This window comes from Camelus bactrianus, chromosome 19, assembly GCF_048773025.1.
Source record: "Camelus bactrianus isolate YW-2024 breed Bactrian camel chromosome 19, ASM4877302v1, whole genome shotgun sequence".
Classification (NCBI taxonomy): Eukaryota; Metazoa; Chordata; class Mammalia; order Artiodactyla; family Camelidae; genus Camelus; species Camelus bactrianus.
In genome coordinates, this window is record NC_133557.1 from 41,482,280 (window position 1) to 41,503,811 (window position 21,532).

General features: G+C 37.9%; 1 protein-coding gene across 6 annotated transcripts in view; it reads left to right on the top strand.

The window, feature by feature from the left end:
* The first annotated feature begins 503 nt into the window (after positions 1-503).
* Positions 504-21,532, top strand: part of TASP1 (taspase 1) — a 261,040-nt gene continuing 240,011 nt past the window's right edge. For all 6 annotated transcript variants that reach the window (XR_012500775.1, XR_012500776.1, XM_074347862.1 and 3 more), the window contains exons 1-4: positions 504-619; positions 9,191-9,409; positions 12,606-12,673; positions 14,407-14,475. Coding sequence is in view for 4 of the 6 variants with exons in the window: in XM_074347862.1 (XP_074203963.1) it covers positions 9,265-9,409; positions 12,606-12,673; positions 14,407-14,475 (282 nt within the window). In the remaining 2 variants the exon portion in view is untranslated. The remainder of the gene's footprint in view (positions 620-9,190; positions 9,410-12,605; positions 12,674-14,406; positions 14,476-21,532) is intronic.

The following is a 21,532-nucleotide window of genomic DNA, read 5'->3' on the forward strand; positions in this document are numbered from 1 at the left end:
CTCTGCTTCTCAAGACAGGTTCAATAGTGGTTATATGGTAAAGGATTCATGTTAATAGTTACAGGGAAACATTAAAGGAATTACATAATGTTACTCTGTCTTGGTCTTAGACACTGGATGGTAAAAGAAAGGCCACCCACACTTTCATTCTCCCCAGAGCAAGGCTAGCTTCTATCTCCCAAATGTAATCCAGGCAGAATTCCAGATTTCCCTTCTGTATTGGGGGTGCTGCAAGGATTGAATGAAATTAAGCTTTTAAGTGACACCTCAATAAATGATGACTAGCTTAATATCAATTGGTATCACACCGCCGGTCTGCCAACCACTCAGATCAGAAGATCACATCCTTCTGGCTCATTAAGGGGCGGGGTGACGAGAGAGAGGCCACGGCGCCTGCGCAGCTCACAGGGAGGCTCCAGGTGGTGTCTTCGCGGCACATCCACTGCCAGGTGAGCCGCTCCGGAGGAGAGGGCGGAGACAGAGCGGCGTGGGGGCGCCTGCTTCCGGCCACGGGGCTCTGCTCACGGCCAATGGGAAAGCGTAACGTCACCCCCGCTTCCTCACCCTGGCAACGGGAGGGTGACTACTTCCGGTGCTGTGGAGCTCGGGACTGACTCGGGTGAGTGTCCCTCTTTCTCACGCTGTCCGCGCCGCTGCCTCCGCCGCGCGCTGCCTCTGTCCGGGCGCCGTGCTCTCGCTGGGACGTGCTCTCCGGGGCCGGGAGCGGGCGGAGCCCTCTTGCTGGGGGCTGTGCTGAAGGAAGAGACCCGGGAGGTCCCTCGTCCCCTAGTCTCGGTCGCGCGTGGGGCCCGCGCCTGTGCCCTTCCCAGCGGCGGCTGCTTGGCGGCCTCATCCCCTCTCCGTGAAAGGGACTGTCTGTGTGTGTGTGGAGGGGTGGGAGAGTCCTTGCAGTCCTTCAGCCGCTTTGCAGTGCCAGGCTGCGAGTTCCTCCGAGTTTGAGGCTCGCAGAGACCCCGAGGGTGCGCGCTCTGGTCCTGCGTGACCGGTGGGGGCCAAAGCAGCCCCGTAGTGTGATAGAGGCCTGCTTAGAGTCCCGCGGGACGTTAGCATTTACAGCTCGGGTGGAGGAGAAGGAAGAGGAAAGGACCGAGAAGATGGAGCAGGAGCAACTGGAGAGGAGGGTGGAAAACAGGAACTGGAGGTGCCCTGGAAACAGAGCGCATCGTGTTTCCGGAAGGAGGGAGTTCAACTTGATTCGCTTCTGTAAGGGGAGGGGAATGAAAGGTACTTTGGGGACCATGTGACTGAGATCGTTGTATACTAAGCTAAGGAATTTTCATACACCTGGGAGTTTAGTAATTTGCTTTTTTGTTTAAATAAAGCTTTCCCCCTCACTATTAAAAAGCAGTGCATGCTTATTAAAGAATATCTGGAAAATGCAGAAATATTTAAATAGAGATCATCTGTGGTTCCACCAACCAAGCATTTTGATCTCTTTCTACATTTTTTTAATAGTGTGTGTATGTATGTATGTGTGTATATATATATAATATATATACACATATATATAATATATATAATATATATATGTGTATATATATGTTTAATTTTCTTTCTTTTTTTAAATGGAGGTACTGGGGATTGAACCCAGGACCTCGTGCATGCTAAACATGTACTCTACCACTGAGCTATTACCCTCCCCTTATAGCATATACTTAACCTACTTAGAATCATAATGTATGTGTATAAAATATGATTTTAATTAAAAAGCATACGTTTTGTACATTGCATCTTGGAAGGAGTGATTTTTTTTTGAGATGTAATTCATAAAATCCACCATTTTAAATTGTAAATTTCAGTGGTTTTTAGTATATTCACAGAGTTGTGCACCCATCACCACTAATTCCATAACATTTTCATCACCTCAGAAAGAAACTCTACCCATTATAGTCGCTCCCCATTGGATTTCCCCTCTCCTTGTTCCCCCAGCCCTTGGCAACCACTAATCTACTTTGTGTCTATGGATTTTCCTGTTCTGTACATTTCATGTAAATGGAATCATATAATATGTGACTTTTTGTTGTTCACCTTCTTTCACTTAGCGTTCTCAGGTTTCATCCATGTTGTATTATGTGTCTACTTCACTCCTTTTTATGGCTGAATAATACTCTGTTATGTAAATAGGCCACATTTTGTTTATCCATCATCAGTTGGTGGACATTTGGGATGTTTCTGCATTTTGACTATTATGAATAATTCTGCTGTAAACATCCATGTGCAAGTTTTTGTGTGGACATATGTTTTCTGTTTTCTTAGGTGTATACCTAGGAGTGGAATTGCTGGGCCATGTGGTAACTGTTTAACTTTTTGAGGAGCTGTTTCCCAAAGTGGCCTGAACAAGCAGGATATGGGGATTCTGATTTCTCCATATCCTTTCTAACACTAACTGTCTGTCTTTTTGACCATAGCCATTCTGTTGGTTGTGAAATGATATCCTGTGGTTTTGATTTGCATTTGCCTGATGTCTGATAATGTTGAGCATCTTTCTCCTGTGCTTATTGGCCCCTTGTGTATCTTTGGAGAAATATCCATTTAATTCCTTTGCCCATTTTTATTTTTATTTAAAAATTTTTAACACTTTTTTTGCTTTTTGTTTGTTTGTTTTATGAGGGGGAGGTAATTAGGTTTATTTATTTATTTGTATTTGGAGGAGGTACCTCATGCATGCTAAGCATGCGCACTACCCCTTGAGCTATACCCTCCCCCCGCCCATTTTAAAATTGAATTAAAAATTAAAGTTGTAAGAGTTCTTTATACTGGACACAAGTCCCTTATCAGATATATGATTTGCAATATTTCTTCCATTTTTCTCCCATTTTGTAGGGGTGTCTTTTGAAGCGCAAAGTTTAAAAGTTTGGTGAAATCTAATTTATCTGTTTTTGGTGTTTGCGCTTTTGGTGTCATATGTAAAACCATTGCCAAATTCCGGATCATGAATATTTACCCCTATGTTTTCTTCTAAGAGTTTTATATAGTTTTAGCTCTTACATTTGGGTCTTGATCTATGTAGAGTTAATTTTTGTATATGGTGTGAGATAGGAGTCCTACTTTATTCCTTGACATGTAGCTCTTCAGTTTTTCCAGCAACATTTGTTGAAAAGGCTGTCCTTTCCCCATTGAATGGCCTTGGCACCCTTTTTCAAAAACCAGTTGACCATAAATAAATAATCATTTCCTAACTATTTCTCTATGTTGGATATTTAAGTTGCTCCCAGATTTTTGTTCTTCTAAATTATCCTATGTTAAACACAGCATGAAAGGCATGAAACCTTTTCTGTATTTAAAGTTATTTTGGTAGAAAGTGTTCTCAGAAGTGGAATTACTGGGTCAAAGAGGAATGTATGTTTGGAGCTCATTTAATGAGGCATTAAGCCTTCAATCTCATGATGTTAAGAGCAACAAAATGCTTCTTTATTCATCAGTTGCTATAGCTTAAGGGCTGGATTTCTCTAAAAGCCTTTTGCTGTAAGATGAATGGATTCCATGACTTCCTTCCTCCTTCAGTTGCTTCTAAAAAGACTAAATAAATCTAGAGTGAAAAACTTCAATACCAGAGGCAAACAGGACATGTGGTAGTGTTCTAAATGGCTTAAAGAAAAAACAAAAAGTGTCATCAAATGCAGTAGGAAAATGAAGGAATCTTTGAGAGAAATGGAGTCAAGATTTAGACCTTAAATCAGAGGTCTCTGAAGCAAAAACTGGTTTTATTCTGAGTTTCTCTTCTGGCCTTGATAATCGAGTTAATTTATATTCATCTTGGTCTCAGAGACAGCCAAATTAAATCTTCTCTTTTTAGTAAATAATACCTAGCTTTAAAAAAATTGAAATACAAAAGGTTATTAGGAGAAAATCAAGTTTCCCTTTCATCCTTGCCCCTCCCTCTTCCCCAGTCTCCCAGTTCTCTCTAGAGGAGTCCGTGGTACAGTTATTTGTGTCTGCATAGATTGGTTCCTATATGGAGTATCTCTGGAGAGATGGTGTATACAAAATGATACATTTTAAGGCTCTTGATACTTTCTGACAAATTCCTTTTCAAAATAGTTACATCTATTTATGTTGGCAGTACACTGCTTGTCAGAAAGATTTCTCTCTTTTTTTTGTATTTCTTTGAATACTCTTTCCTTAATATTGGATATCCTGTTTGTATTTCTTCTTTTATGTATTGCCTGCTCATGTCTTTTGGCATGCTATCTGTCTTGATTGGCATTGTCCTTTATGAGATTTATTTTGGCCACCTTTTGTAGATGATTGTTTTACAATAGCCTGGATTTGGGAAGAAAAGTTAAAACGCTTTTTGTAACACTTATGCTAAGAGGTATGTGAGCTGAGCAAGAGTCAAAGCAGTAGGGCAAAGGAAGTTAAATGCTTAAGAAGAGATCTATAGGATTTGGAAACTGGGTGCAGTCCAAGATGACTACAAGGTGAGTTAGAAAAGGATGGTGCTATTATGTGGAAAGATCTAGATTTCTGGGGAAAGGTGAATTTATTTTGGGTAGGCCTTAGCGAGGAGGATCCAGGCTGAACTATCCAGTGGACTTGTGGCCACAGCTCAAGAGACAAAACACTAAGAGTTAGGAATCATCTGACTTACAGAGGGGATAGTTTGAAAGGTTGCCAGTGGATGAAGCTGCTGAAAGAGACATTGGAGAATAAGTCCATGGACAGACAGGCTGTCTGGGAGTCATGCAAGAGGACAAAGCTGGAAGGGGTGAGAGGGGCCGTGAAGAGACAGATTAGTAGACTGGCATGATTGCCGAAGAGAACAGGGGGTCTGCAGAATCAAAGGTTGTAACCAGAAGACTAAGAGAAGGACATTAGGTTTGGTGATTTGGAAAAGATACATCTTATGGGTGAAGATACAATTTATGGGAAGCAAGAAATACCCCACCCCCCAGAAAAAAATTTAAGGTATAATTCATTTATTATATGATTACACATGGAAAGTGTACAATTCAATAGTATTTAGTATATTCAGAATTGTGCAACCATGACCACAATCAATTTTAGACCATTTTTATTCCTCCCCCCACAAAGAAACCCTGTCCCCCATTAGCAATCACTTGTCAATTCCCCTCTATCCTTCTAGCCCTAGGCAACAACTGACCTACTTACTGTCTCTTTAGATTTGCCTACTCTGGACATTTCATGTAAATGGAAACATACAATATGTGGCTTTTCATGTTGGATTTCACTGTTTTCAGGGTTCATTCATGCTGTAGTATGTGTCAGTGCTTCATTCCTTTTTATGCCTAATAATGTTCCATTGTCCAAATATGCCGCATTTTGTTTAACCACCATCAGTTCATGGACATTTGAGTTGTTTCCACTTTTTGACTATTGTGAATAATTCTACTATTAAATATCCATGTACAAGTTTTTGTGTGGCCATGTTTTCAGTTCTCATCAGTATATACCTAGGAGTAGAATTGCTGGGCCATATGCTAACTTTATGTTTGACTTTTCAAGCAACTATAGCAGAGGAAGGACACATTGCCAGTGTTTTTTAGAAATAATAAAATGAATTTTAATATCATCACTGGTAGGAAATTGCAAAGTGTCCATATTCAAACATATTATTCAGAAATATAGGCATTATAAAAGTGATCTATAAGATTGTTTTCTGTTGTGTAAAACTAACATGCTTATACATCTTTTATTGGAAACCTTTTGTGTTGAGTGTTACCTCAAAGGCCTAGCTGAAGCATTAAACATTTTTTTTTCCAATGGATCAATATATTGATGTAAGTATGCTTCATCAATTTCAAATAACGATTTTAATAACTACAAATGTGATAAAAAATCACAGGAATATTTGATATTAATCTACAGTCACGATTTATTTTTTTACTCCTTAGTCTAAACTATAGAGATCAAATACTAATTTTATTTTTTTAAAATTAGGATTATCTGTGGTTTGTATGGCCCTAGAAGTTCAAGATCCAGAAAAATGAAAACAAAAAAGACCCCTTGGGCCAGTATTGTTGATTGGTCATGTTTTTGTCTATTTGTTCCCTAGTTGGGATGGGTTTTGAGAATATGGCATTTCCTCTTCCTGAAGCTTTGAAGTGGGATCGCATAGGCTTGCCCTATTTTAGAACTTGGACTTGGCTAGTTACCTTGTATTATCATAAATAAATAAATGAATAAAAAAGGTTTTTTTTGGTAAGTGATACAATCAGGTGGTTCAAAATCAAAAAGTATAAAATGGTGAACAGTGAAATTTCCATCCCACCAGTCACCCAAATCTTCTGGTAATCACTAGTGTAATATTTTTTGGTATATTCTTCCAGATTGTACTTTGCATGTATATTTAGCTGAATTATTTCTTTTCCCCTCCCTTGAAATATGGTACTGCATTTATTTCTGTACCATGCTCTTTTTACTTACCAAAATGTCTTCAAGACTGGTCATTTCGTATTTGTATATCAAGAATGTCCTCATTTTTTTAAGGGCTGCTTTTATTTTTACCACCTCCCATCAGGACATGGTGTTGGTCCATATTCCCTGTTGCAGACAGTCCTTCAGTGTGTGTTTGTAGTTTTGGTTGATTTAGCTGTATTGAGTTGAGTTACCCTTGTTGAGTAGTACTAATTTATGCCACTACTAGCAATGTATGGGAGCTCCTGTTTCTCTATAGCCTCAAAACATGATGTCATCTTACCTTTTTTCTCTGTTTGTTTGCCAATCCAAGTTAAAAAATGATATTTGAGTATAGTTTTATTTTGCATTTTTCTTTTGAGTGAGGTTTAGCATCTTTTGATCTGTTTAAACTATTATATAATTTTTCTGTAAAGTGGGATTTGCCCACTTGTCCCTTTTATTTAATTTATTTTTTTGTCTTTTTTTTTTATACATTTGTTGGAACTCTGTTAGGAAGGTCAGACCTTTAATGAATTCTGAGTTAAACAAAAACTGATGTTGGAGTAGAAATTGCTTCATTTCTAATTGAATTAAAAATATTTCAGTAACCTTTGGGAGTTGGAGGCCAGAGTTGTACACTGGATAGCCTGTCTACTTGAATTCCTTCCCCAATCCAGCAAAACTTTGGGGCCAGCATTTTTGGAGGAGTTTATTGAGATGACATGGTTTGCTACATAAATACATTTCGGATAGTCTTGGAGGAATGGTAGATTGTGCAAGAAATAGCATATTAATTCATCTACCACATTTTATTTTTTTCAGACAAGCTTGAGAAGCAATATTTTAAAATCTCTCACATATGTTAAAATGCCCATTACATCAAACCTTATTCATTATAAAATGTAGACATTCTGATTTGTTATTCATGAAAAAAAATGCATCTGATGACAGTGAGTCTGAGTAAGTTTTATAACTCATACTGCTTGGATATGTTTTCATTTGAAGTGGAGCTTTAATTTTCCAGTCTGAGTTTTCACACAACTATGTTTGTGGGGCTGGTGGTCCCAAGCTCCTTTCATGGCAGGGTCAGACATCATGGCCTGTGTAGACTGGCAGATGAACTGTTGATCATTTAAACTGACTGTGTCAGCAGACACAGGAATAAATAGTAACCTATCTCAGAGAAATACCTGAAGTCAGGTAAAAGTAATTAAGACAGAAACTCGTGAACTCATTGGAAGGAAATCCATCCTCAGACAGCTACCACCACAAAAGAAAACAAAAACAGACATTAAATTCACTGTTACTTAATTAACCTCAGCACTCTTGTAATCAAAAATTTTTTTCCTGCATTTATGGATATATGTAAACACACACACACACACCCACCACACACACCAGTATATATATATTTATATATATTATTTAAAATTATTATGTCCTTCAAATAAAATGATATATAATAAAATTAAATAGACTGTTAAACCAGGATTTAAAGGAAGGTAAAATACCATATTGCAGTGCTTCACAGACCATCTCTGTTGTGAAGGACCAACTTAAAAATTGTTTTTCAATCCATTGTTGACCATTTCTTCTGTAAAATATCAAAACAAAACAAAACAAAACAAAAAAACAACCCACCACAAAAACCTCAAAACAAAACAGAAATATGGAACTGTGAATGAAAGATAAAAGTATTTATGTTTTATATTTGAAAAGACTTGTGCTTCTCCCCATTTCTCAATTTAAAATAAGGTACAGATTTTTACCTAACAGTGTGAATCTAGGTGCTTAAGTAGTTTCAACCACTTGACTCTTTCTTGGCTTTTCTTTAAATCTCTGTGTGTTGATTTTTAAGTGCTCCATTTTCCCCCAGTCTGAAATGTGTTCTGCCATCATTATAGTTATAAAGCCAAGATTGCTAGAAGCTTGTGAGCTTGAGAAAAATTAGAGACTTTTGGCGTAAGTTGCCTGTAATTCTTTTTTATTAAACTTTATATTTTATTATTTATCTTTTGAGAACCTCAGAAATAATGCTTTCATGAAAATTAACAAGCATTTGCACAAGTGTTATTTTAATTTCTTGGTTTAGTCATAGTTTTGTTAGCATTTGTGTTGTACAGTTGACCTGTGAAGCTTTAAACTTTTTCTGAAGAGGTTCTTCACAGGCAGGTGTAAATCTGTCCCTTGCTTCGTTTCTTTAAGCAGGCAATTTAAGATCTATAGATCTTAAATGTTCTCACCACACACAAAAACTTGTAATTATATGGGGTGATGGATGTGTTAACTAACCTTGTTGTGGTAATCATTTTATACATATGTATACATGTATCAGATCATCATATTATACCCATTGAACTTATACAGTGGTGTATGTCAATTGTATCTCAGTAAAGCTGGAGAAAAAAACGAGCAGCAATCTAGGCTTTATATCAAGGCTCAGTGATGTTGCCAGCAGTGCCTGTGGTTCTAGAATGTCCTTGAGATAATTAGCATTTGTTTTGGAGGGAGTAGAAAGTGATATTTAAGTTATGTTGAGGTTTTCTTCAACATAGATAAAACTAAAGATAAAATATCTTTGGGCTCAATATGAAGACTTTTTATAACAGTTCTTTTGTTTATATGACTTTCAGCAATTACTGTCAGTGGACAGAGAGATTTAAATTCTAACCTTTCTATATTCTTTGTATCAGCTAGTTAAATAACTTTAAGATTAGGTTTTTTGAAAGTTATCTTTGCATGAATTTCTATAAGTTATGTGTGTGTTAGTGGAAAGAAATGCATACCATCTTTGCCTGTTTTCCTTTAGGGTAATTCCTCTCCTGCAATTACTTTTGGGTGGAAGTATGCTCTTTTTCCAATAGAAGATGGTGATCTTGGAGAATGACCATGGAGAAGGGGATGAGTTCTGGAGAAGGGCTGCCTTCCAGATCATCTCAGGTTTCGGCTGTTAAAATATCAGCCAAAGAGCTGGAAACAAAGCAGTCCCATAAAGAGAAGCGAGGGGGCTTTGTGCTGGTGCATGCAGGTAAGCTCTAAGTGGGTGAGCTGTAAGATGAAAATGATTTTTTTCCCCCTTGCCTTGGAAGTACACTGAGAATTGAATTTCAAATTTGGAGGAGGCAAACTGCCAGAGGAGTTGGAACCAAAGAGACTGACTTCAGTATAGTGAGGTCCTCCCCTAACTCCACATTTGGAAAATGTTATAATGATGGCTCTTCCTTTGTCTTCTTCACTCAGCTGCTCTATTATTTACTTCCCCCCATATAATAGATATATTTAGGTATTGTTAAAACCAGGCAATGTAATTATTTAAGTCTGGTTTGTATTTTTGAAAATAATGCTGCTGAAAAAATTTTATTGACTCTTTTTTTGGCTTTGGCCATCTTAGAGTATAATTTACAGTCTTAGAGCTAGTTTGCCTTCTTAATGTTATAAATGAGGAACCTTAAAACTAGAGTGATGAAATGGCTTCAGCCACACAGCTAGTTTGTACAAGAGCCAGGCTGACAGACCCTTAAGTGGGCCCTTAAGACTCAGGCTCGTGCTCTTGGCACTGCATCAGCCTGTAATCTCCACTGCAGAGGACCTTGAAGATAGACACAGTGAAGCCCAACGCCTGGGTCCCCGTCACTGAAGTGTCTTGGGTTTCCAAGCAGTGCAGCCCTTCCTTCCTCTTCTTCAGTCATTTCTATTTGCCTACATTTAGAGTCTGAAGTTCAAGGCCTCTGTGAAGGAAGAAGGAATGGCTGGATCTCCTTTAAACTTTCCTCAGACAGTCAAGCAGGATACGAGTGAGATTAACTTTGATCTGGGGTGAGGAGAGGAATTGGTTTCTTCTTATCAAACTGGAGTTCTGCCTGGTCGTTAACCTGTGGCTGTATCTAGACTGGACGACTTGGGAAGCCTTACAGAATCTGGTACAGGAGAATATGGCCAAAAAAAAAAAAAAACCAGGTTCAGTTTTATTTTCTTTCAAATGATTTTTCAAAGAACTGGGGTAAATTTATAGAAAGAACTCAGTTAGATGTAGACTGGGGCTGGAACTCCTGCCTTCAGATTCCTAGCCCACTATTCTTTCTAGTATACCATGTTGACGGCGCATCTTTATAGGACCCAGTGAGGTATTTTATTCAGAACGAGTCTTTGAAAAATGTACGAGAAAGGCCTGAAATGTGTAACAAGCAACAGCATGGAGCTTTTGATTAGTTGGAAAAGATTGCCTTCTGGGACAGTCATGGTGATAGCCCTCCTCTTTCATAAACACACCTGATAGTAGTGGCTCTTAGACAAAGTTTGGTGCTGGGGACCAGCTGTTATTGGAGGAGGTCTGGATTATGGCAGGGAATTGTGTGGATTAAGGCTGACCTTCCCCTTCTAAATTATTAGAAGGCCAAATAGAGTGATTGATTATGCAGAAGTATATATCTTATACGTTTCAGGAACAAAATTTCAATTCCAGTGTAGATTTTAAAACTTTTGTTTATTATTGTTTTTAAGAACTCAAATTTTAGTCATTTGAGTAGACTGTTGCTTATTCCCAGATCTGTAAACTACCTATGCTTTTACCTAATATTAAAGAACTAAACACTTCTTACCCTTAAAATTTTAAAGGTGAAACTTATCTTTAAGTGGAATGTCAGTATCACTTGCAGGAAGAGAAAATAACTTAACACAATGTAGAGAACCATTGTGATTAAATTTTAGCTAGATCCTGTTCCTGTCAGTGGTTTCGATCCTAAGCTTACCTTTTCCTTTGTTAAATAGAAGAATTAGCGAGATTTAATCAGATATTAAAGGTATACTGGAAACATGCTGAGACGGTTTCCCTATTTTAAGCAGAGGATTTACATGTTGATGTTATTAATGCTGTTATCCATACACTAAAGTTGTCTGTTTGGCTGTGGTATCCCATGTTTTGGGAAACACTGCTAAAAGATTGGGACCCAAGTTCTAAGACAAGAGACCTGAGATCATTTATTAGAGAATCATGAAGAAAGTTCTGTTAAATATTGACACAGATTCTATGAAGTTTCAGAGTTCTTTTGAGAAATAGGATTGGAATTTGCATGTTTTATGGATTCCTGTTTGGGCATCTTTTCTGTTCTCATGGGTCCCTTAACCATAGCTTCTTGGACCAGTTCTTTCTCTGCCTTGAGGAAAGGTGGGTTAAGGTTGTGTCACAGTCTGCAGTCTCACAGGAGGAGCCCTGAAGCTTAGAAATATAGTTCTTTAACCTTCCCTAAGTTGGACACCTGTGGGGCCCAGCAGTAGCTGAGGATGGGGGCTGAAGGGGTGCTTCAAAACTCTGTTTAAGAATTTTGATGAGAGGGGGGAGGGTATAGCTCAAGTGGTAGAGCGCATGCTTAGCATGCGTGCAGTCCTGGGTTCAATCCCCAGGACCTCCTCTAAAATAAATAAATAAACCTAATTATACCTCCCCCCACCAAAAAAAAAAAAAAGATTAAAAAGAATTTTGATGAGAAGCCTAATTGTCACAAGAGTTGAAGTTCTCTTATATTGGTTTCTTTTTTTATTTACATTATTCTCAAATCCCTAACTAAACAAGTATTAATCCTTTTAGGGAAACAAATTTCAGAGCCATCCTCTTAGGAAGTTGCTGGTGTTTGATTAAGAGCCAGAGAGCAACAGGATTTCTAATTGGAAGTTGTGAATATACCATCACTGAGGTTTCAGAGACACCCAGAGTTACATTCTAGGGGGTGAGAGAATGGAAAAGTTTGGGTAGGAGTGGTAGTGGTGGTGGTGGTTGTGGACCGATGGGATTGACACCCCTCAACTTCAAATGTTGTTTAGAAACTACCTAGTTTTTTGAAGTTACTCTTAAAATTTTTGGCAGGTACTTTTCAGAGGTCAACAGAGAGGAACTTGAAGGGACTCTGTCCTTGACACTGCCTGGGCTATCAACTCCAGCCAAAAGAACTGGAGGAGAAGTGAGCTTGGCAAAGCCTCTCTAGGGACATGAGCTATTTAGAAATAGAAATAGTGCCTCTGGCAGGAAGATAGCTTTTGAAAAAGGAGGTAAGGTAAATTAAAAAGGCTTATGGTGGAGAAAGAAACTATTACATTTTTAAGACTCTGTACACTTGGGGCAATAGTTTTATTGTCACTAGGAGAGCATCCATTTATATGAACTATTTATATAATATAAGCAGGGTCCCAGGTATCTTAATGATAGCTAACGATTGCTTTTTTCACTACAGGTGCAGGTTATCATTCTGAATCCAAAGCCAAGGAATATAAACATGTATGCAAACGAGCTTGTCAAAAGGTATGAAGAGAATGTATTCTGCCTGCTCAAAACATTTTAGTTTTGACCATAAAGCAGCTTTACCTTGAAGTTCAAAATTTTAAGGTTCGATTTATAAGATGGTCTTTGATTTGGACCACAAAATAATTTTGCTCGTATTTGTGGGGTCTTGTTTTGTTCTGTTTTGTGTTTTTTATTCTCCAAATCGTGTTTAGATCTTTTCCTTCTTTTTCCAGATTAAAGTCTGTATTTTTGGAATTGTGGGCACATAATCATATATCTTTTAATCTTTGCAAAGGCGTTGAGCTCGGTAGAAGGGGTAGGGAGAACAGCTCAGAGGCAGCCAATGTGTCTTTCTATGAAGGGATGAAAAAAATAATAAAAAATTAAAATGGGTGCTTTTCTTAGGGGGATTATCTTGTACTTTATCCTTCTGTTTTTCATCACGTAGTTTGTATCGTGGCTAATTCATTGTCGTTCCTGAGTTTAACTTTGCCCTTGTACTCAGTTGTGCTTTTTTTTTCCTCTTTGGTTTTTGAGGTTTTGCTAAATTGTTGAATACTTAATGTGGATGCAGGAATGGGCTCAGAAGAAATATTGTTTATTTTTATTTTGATCCTGACTCTGTACTCTTGTAGGCAAACCTTCCATTACTTTTTATGCAAGTAGAATGCTAATTGGATATTGTATATCAAGTAAATATGGGTCTCTCTCAGCTCTTCTCATTTATATTTACATACTATTTAAAGAAGATTATACTTTATTCGAAATCCAAGCTTTTTCTTATGAAAATGCCATAAATGAATATTTTGTTATAGGGATTTTATTTTATTTTTTTTTAAATTTATAATGCTAAATGTTTTCTAAGCTATTTTATTTTTTTATCTTATTTTTCAAAGTGTGAAATCTTTTCATTATGTGAAAAGAAGTGGTTTACTTTTATAGGATTGTAGTCCTAGAAACCTAATACGTTTAGGGTGTGTAACCAGCCTCTTCAGTTTATGCAGTAAATGAAATAAACTTCTTAAAAGTTTAATGAGGAATAAAATTCTTAGTTTTTGATCTTTCTGTTTGTTGATTAAATTGGAGCTTCAGTAATTCATTTTAAAATCAGCCTTCCTTCTCTTTCTTTCCTGTCCTCATGCATTCCTAAGAAGCAAGGTGATTTTAGTGACCTTTACTCGCTGTAGTTTCTATTAGAAAAGAATGTGATATGTTTCTCTCAGTGCAAAATGCATTATAGTGTCAGAAATGCTTTTGTCAAATGTATGCTTCCATTTCAGGATTCAGAAGTGCCTCTGTGACTGAGTCACTGTATTTTATAGTTGGGGGTATGGAGAGGAGTAACAGTGGGAGAAGAAATTGTTAGCCTAGTCTGAGATTCAGTTATCTATATAAAATACAAATTCCTATTTCAAAACTGAATTCACATAATTTCTATGGCTATTTGAATTGCCCTGCGATGAATGAAGCCCCTTCACTTACTAAATTCCTTGCACTTTGCCTTTAGTAGCTAGATTTTATTCCTTGTCTTAATATGAATAATTTTAAGTGAGCTATAGCATGAATCATCCTGAGCCACTGCCTATTTTAAACCTAACTCATTCATGTCTTGAAGGACAGATTGGAATTCCAGTGATCAATTTTTATTAACTCTAAATGTCTCCTGTACTTCTTTACTCTCTTGGAACGCTTCTGGGTATGTTGGAGAGGTTGTGGTTTTACAGTGAATGGTCTCTCCCCTTGGTTTCCAGGCAATTGAGAAGTTGCAGGCCGGCGCTCTTGCGACAGATGCGGTGACTGCAGCTCTGGTGGAACTTGAGGTATTTCTTTTCTCTGTTTCATTTAAAATACTTGTGAGTTTATGTTCATTTATTCTTAAATGACATGTAACCGTTGTTTAATCAACCATCAATTATGTGACCAGTGTTTCCCAACAACATTAACGAGTTGTGAAGAAGCCTGTGATTTTGTTAGGTTGTTTTCATTGGAGACTTCTTTGAGTAATATAAAAAGTTAGTTAAATTCATTTTTTCCCTCAGTTATGGGAGATTCATGAAGACAAGTTACTGGTGACTGGATACTTAAAATTTCCTTAATATTTTCAGAAGAAAAATTTCTGAAGTTAACTGCCCGCCAAAGTAATACATGTTCTGTTGTTTAGAAAACAAAAAAAATTCCAACTGTCTAGGTGTGTCCAAAGTGCAGGGGGACATTTCCTGACAAACTGAGCAGCTGGATATCGTTTTAAAGTATACATAAGCTGTGTTCCGGGAGGTGTGTCTTGGCCAGTGTGATTGTTAGGCTGGTCTCCAGTCAGCTGCAGACACTGAGGGCCTCAGTGAGGAGGCTCTCAAGTTCTCTGTGATTCTTTGTACTCCAGTGTGAGGCTCTCTGAGTTCTCTTAATCTGGAACCCTGAGGATGAGTTTGTCCAGGGGACGTTGAGGGATTCAGAAGACCGACTTCTGCTGCTCAAACTTAGAGAATGAAGATTTGTGCAAGTCAGTTTAGAGGACTGCAGTGAGCAAATACTTTTTTTTTTTTGCTTGAGAAAATTACTAGGGGAATCAAATAAGACATGAAGATAAAACAGTGATGAATTTGAGGGAGGAGGTGATAGAGTAGACTGTTCCAAGATGACTGGATGGTGGCCCTCACCCTGACGTGCCAGGCTTTGCTTCTCCTTGTGAAGATTGCCCAGGAATTTACCAAAAGTCCTAGCCATGTTTTCTGTGTATTCTCCTGCTTAATTGTGGAGCTGCACTTTTGATCATGCTTTGTAGATTTTACTCTCTCTCGTTAACATGTTAAGCGTGGTCCTAGTGTATGTAACGGGGGAGGGTAGACGAATATGGTGGGCACCAGTTCCATTGTGATTTGGTCTCTGAGGCATCTGACCTGGGGTTATGTGGTCTTCTTCTGTTGAGACGAATGTATCTTATACCAGCTTTACTAGTCATCAGCTATGAGTCCCTGGGCACCTCACAGCTCTCCTTGACTTAATTTACCCACTTATAATATGGGGATAATAATTCCTACTTTATAGTGTTGTGAAGATGAACTGAGTTAAAATATGATAATCACTTAGAATAGTGTGTTGCATGTAGTAAGCACCCCATAACTGTTAGCAATTATTCCTATGTGAGGTGCTTTGGAAATGATATATATGAGGTGAATATTTATGGTAACTATTAATGACAAGTTTTACAATGTCAAAGAAAGGTTAATTATATGTTATGGATAAAAGGAGAAAAGTGATGGAAGGAAGACTGATGTGCTTATCACCAAATCTTACCTTTACTCAAAACACACACTAGGAAGCTTCATCTAACTTAATTCAATTGTTAATTACAAATTATTCATCTTTGTGCAGAAGATGATGTTCTGAGGTTACAGGTGCATGGAGTCATTGTGGGTCTGGGGGAGGAAGGTTAATGAATAACTGGGGTATATACCATAATAGCAACTGTGAATACATAATTGAGTAAAATTAAGTTTTCCTTTTTCTTTTCATCTTAGAAGAACTTTAATTTTCTCAAGTCCTACTTATATCATGCTGAATTTTTCACTACATTTTTTCCTATGATGAGTCAATCCTACTTTTAAAGAACTTACTTATGTATACCTTAAAATGATTTAAAAATACATTCTGGAATGAGTTACACATGAATACATGAGCTTTATAGATTTGAATGATGACCTGTGTTTTTTAAGAGTGTGGGTATGAAGGTTTTCTTTTTTACTTTTTTTTTCATTTTTCAGTTTTATTAGGTAGAATTGTTACAATTGGACTGAACATATACAACATATTGTATGTAAATACATATATACAATATACTGCACATATTTTTAAATTTACATATATATACTGTTCATTGTTTCTAGGAATGTTTAGAGCTTTAGCTTTTTAAACTTACATAGTTATCAAAGGAATAAAGCCAACCACAAAATAAGAATTAATTAAAAAAGATACATACACTCTGCTATTAACAACAACATTATTTATAACTGCCCAGATATGGAAGCATCATAACTGCACATCAATAGATGCATGGATAAAGAAGATGCAGCATATATATGCAGTGCAATACAATTCACCCATAAAAAAGAAGGATATTTTGCCATTGGCAGCCCTTCATTCACTTTTTTTTTCACTTCAAAAACCAGAATTTTTTAACTGACATAAACATTTCCATTGCATCAAAAAGAACAAAATACCTAGAAATAAGCTTAACCAAGGAGGTTACCTATACTCTGAAACTGTAAAACATTGATAAAGGAAATTGAAGACAATACAGAGAAGTGGAAAGATGTCTTGTGTTCTTGGATTGGAAGAATTAACATTATCAAAATGGCCATGCTACCCAAAGCAATCTACAGATCCAATGATGCAAACCCCCTCAAAATACTCATGACATTCTTCACAGAACTAGAACAAATAATTCCAAAATTTATATGGAACCATGAAAGACCCCGAATTGCCAAAGCAATCTTTTGTAGGTTTTTTTTTTTTTTTCCCATCTTTCTTCTTTTTGTTCTCTTTTCTTGTGATTTGATGACTAGAGAAGTTCCTTTAACATTTGTTGTAAAGCTGGCTTGGTGGTGCTGAATTCTTTTAGCTTTTGTTTATCTATGAAGCTTTTGATTTCTCCATCAAATCTGAAGAAGAGCCTTGCTGGATAGTATTCTTGGTTGTAAGTTTTTCCCTCTCATCACTTTAAATATATCATGCCACTCTCTTCTGGCCTGGAGAATTTCTGCTGAAAAATCAGCTGATAACCTTGTGGGAGTTCCCTTGTATGTTATTTGTTGCTTTTCTCTTGCTAATTTTAATATTTTCTCCTTATCCTTAACATTTTTCAGTGTTATGACTGTGCCTTCATGTGTTCCTCTTTGGGTTGATCCTGAGTGGAACTTTCTGCACTTCCTGGACTTGGGTAACTGTTAGGGAAGTTTTCAGTTATTACCTCTCCAAAAATTTTCTCAGGTTCTCTCTCTTTTCTCTTTCCGGAATGCCTATAATGTGAATATTAGTGCACTTTATGTTGTCCCAGAGTTCTTAAACTATCCTTACTTCTTTTCATTTTTTCTTTTTTCTGTTTTGCGATAGTGATTTCCACTATTCTGCCTTCTAGCTCACTGAGCTGTTCTTTTGCCTCATTTAGTCTATTCTTGTTTCCTTCTAGTGTTTTATTCATTTCAGTGATTTTATTCTTTAACTCTGTATATTCTTTGTATTTTCCAACTCTTTGCTAAAAACTTTGCTCTGTGCATCTATACTCCTCTTGAATTCTCTGAACATCTTGGCCATCATAACTTTAAACTCTTTCTCAGATAAATTACCTATCTCCTCATCACATTTCTTCTTTTGGGATTTTATCTTGTGGCTTGGCCTGGAAGATATTCGTCTGCCACCTCATATTGTCTGTCTTTCTATTTGTATTTTTACGTATGTTAGTTACATTTCTCAACCTTGAAGAGGTGGCCCTCTGGGAGTTGTCCCATGCATCCCAGCAGTACACTCCTCTTTTGTCACCCAAGGGCCAGGGTCCAGCCAGTCCCAGTGTAGAGTCTGGCCTGTGTTTGTGGATTCCTTCCACAGGCTTTGGGATTGTTGTTTTCTTATTTCTGGTATCTGCCCTCTGGTGGATGAGGCTAAACTCGAGGCTTATGTAGGTTTCCTGGCAGGAGGAGCCAGTGCCTGCCCACTGCTGCGTGAGGCTTGGTCCTGGACCTCTGGTGGGTAGGGCTGTGTCTAGAGGCATTTTGGCTCAGGAGGTCTGCTGATGGGTGGGGCTGTGTTCCCACCCAGTATGTTGTTTGATCTGAGGCTTCCCTGCAGGCTGTTGGGTGGAGCTAGGTCTTCGTGCTAATGATCCAATCAAGATGGCAGCCTCCAGGAAAGCTCATGTAGATGAACACTCCCAGAATGTCTGCCGCCAGCTTTTATGTCCTCTGGATGAGCTGCAGCTGTCCCCTATGTCCCCAGGTGACCTTCCGAAACCAGCAGGCAGGTTTGGCCCAGGTTCCTGTGAAATCACTGCCTCTGCCCTTGGACCTGGTGCATGTGAGATTCTGTGTATGCTTCCCAAGGGAATGAAGTCTTTTTTTCCCTCAGTCCCATGGGGCACCTGGAGTTAAGCCCCACTGGCCTGCAAAGCAGATGTCCTGGGGCCTCTTCCTCCTCCCAGTGCCGGAACCCCGGGCTGGGGAGCCTGACATGGGGCTTAGAGCTGTCACTCCTGTGGGAGGGCCTCTGTGACTTAACTGTTCTTCAGCTTGTTGGTCACTCACCCGGGTGGTATGGGGCCTGATTATATTGTGAACCCACCCCCCTACCTTCCTTCTGTGGTTCCCTCTTCATGTTTCCAGTTGAAGAAGATCTTTTTTCTAGGTTCCAGTCTTTTTAATTTTTGATGATTGTTTCACAGTCAGTTGTGGTTTTGTTGTAGTCGTGAGGAGAGAGTACATCTTTTTTTTTTTTTAAACAAAAATGTTTTTTGAGTGGACTGTGTTATGTGGCCTGAATGAGTTTAGTGTACTTTCCCCTCTTTCACTATTACATTTTGGGAAAAATTTCAGTGAGTTGTCTTTAAAAATTCATTTCTATATAGAATCTTTGAGATATATGTTAGTAGTTTAACGGTTAAGGCTACACTAAGGAAGCATTTTCCTGAATCTTAAGAATTATGTTGGAAGTCATGCTTATACTGCCCCCGTCAGTCACCTTGCATAAGTTGTCACCTTGTATACTTGTGATTCATCACCTTTAAACAGGGTGACGTTTTCAAATAAAGAGTTTAATTGAAGAGATATTATAATAGTTTGGGCCAATGGAAAGATACATAAAAGTTGGATTCTTATGTCTTCTGTTCTTAGAGAAGTATAAGTAACAATATGAAGTCCTTTCAGCCAACTGGAAAGTCCCAGAGAGTTCAGTTTATACTGTGTTATGTTTAATTTGACTAACCACTTACCTTCAGTTTTGATCAATCTATTTAGTAGAAATAAGTTCTATCCTAATTATTAAGAGATATGGACAGTCATCATACTTTAGTTTTTTGGCTTCGTGATATACTTTTTGACTTTAAAAACTGTACATTTTAGACATGCTTGTTACATTACTACTTAGGCAGATAACTAAAATTGGTGTGAATTTCTCGAGCACGTTACCAACTGTGGATTGAAACGACTGAAATAGTTTAATGGTGCTTATTGGCTATAAGGTATATCTAGCCTTGTATTTTGAAAAATGTGAAAATTTGCACTTACCCAAATAGTGAAAAAATACTCTGACCTCAAGTTGATGCCACAGAAGAGGAAGAGACAAGGTGAAACAAAATAAAATTTATAATTAAAAAAAATATGTGTTTTGGTGGCCTCTATAAATTATGCAGGGCACCTAGACAAATCATTTTTGGGCTTTTCTTGGAAACCCGTTACCTTGTGTGGTTCCATTTTTCTCATCTACCAGGACAGAGAAGTTGTGTTATCCTAAGACTATGACTTCTGAACACCAGAGGGGATGTTTCCCTTCATTTAAATAAGGGGTGGCTGGTGGAAGGGGAGGTGCGCTAGTGCATACGTTCCTGCCTATTAGCAGGAACTGACTAGCTTCTCCCTTCAGGGTTTTGGGAGGGAAGGTGGCCACTACTGTATGAGAGGTTCTGCAGTGTGGAAATGGGTGAGATGATGCCAAAGTGCATTTTGTTTATCTTCAAAATGTGGGGAAGGAAATCGATCATATTTTGATGATGTAGGTGATTTATCTTCTCAGAGTAGAGAAGACAAATCTGTGACACCATCTGGTCTTCATATCCAGGACTATCCATTTGAAAGACGGTTGCTTTCATGGCTGCCTTTGAAATAGTTTTGGTTCAGGCAGCGATGGTGGATTTTAAATTCTAGACCATAATGTACATTTCACATGAGTGGCTTTTAATATGAATTTCTTCTGTGAGGGGATTGGACTCTGGGTGAGTCACGATGCCCCCGCTAAAGATGTATAAATTCTGATAGAAGATGAACTCATAAAATACTGAAGCTCCCTTCACACAGCAGTATTTTTTTTTTTAATAAGTCCCAAGACCTGGTTTAAAAAGTTCTAATAAGGAATACTAGGTGAAATATGAATGACAAACTTGAGAGATTATTTGTAGTCTTGTATGAGGAAACTGATGAATCTGGCTGGGATTTTGCAGATCTCAGTGTGTCCTTGAGAGGTTTTGTTTAATTCATTTTGAAAACTGATTATTTTGGTAGGTAGAATACTCTGCATTAAAAATAGTGATTAGATATAGCTTTTAAAATTTCATATAGTAAGAGGCAAATTGCACAGGCTCCTTTGTTAAAAATGTTTCATTGAACTTATGTTATTCTAAGTGGACCCTGCAGTTCTTCTCTTGACTTGAGTCATTCTTTAAGTCTTCCTGTGGTCAGGAGAGGTGGTAATTCATGGTTGAAACTAATTTGTTGTCCAAATGCCTTAGCATCTAAAGAGCAGATTATACTGGGCACAAGTTTTTATATTTGTCTGCTAAAAACGGTTCATTGTTTTGGATCTCTATCGAATCCAATATAGTGCTTGCTTATCAACTCTAGGAAAATCCTTTAAGAAGTAACTTCTTATCCAGATGGCTAATAGTTTGGATTGTGAGAGACAAAAAGTAGGTATTTGCAATATTGTATAGTTTTATTATTAATATAATATTATTATGCATTTATCTGACCTCTACACCTTAAAGTGTAGAGCCAGCTCTGTGTGCATTTCTGTGACGCAAGGATCTCCAGATGTCATCACTGTTGGGTAGTCAGTTGTTGGTGGACCCCAGCTGAGGCCTCTGTGCAGCTACGGGATTAGGCCACACCCCATTCCCTT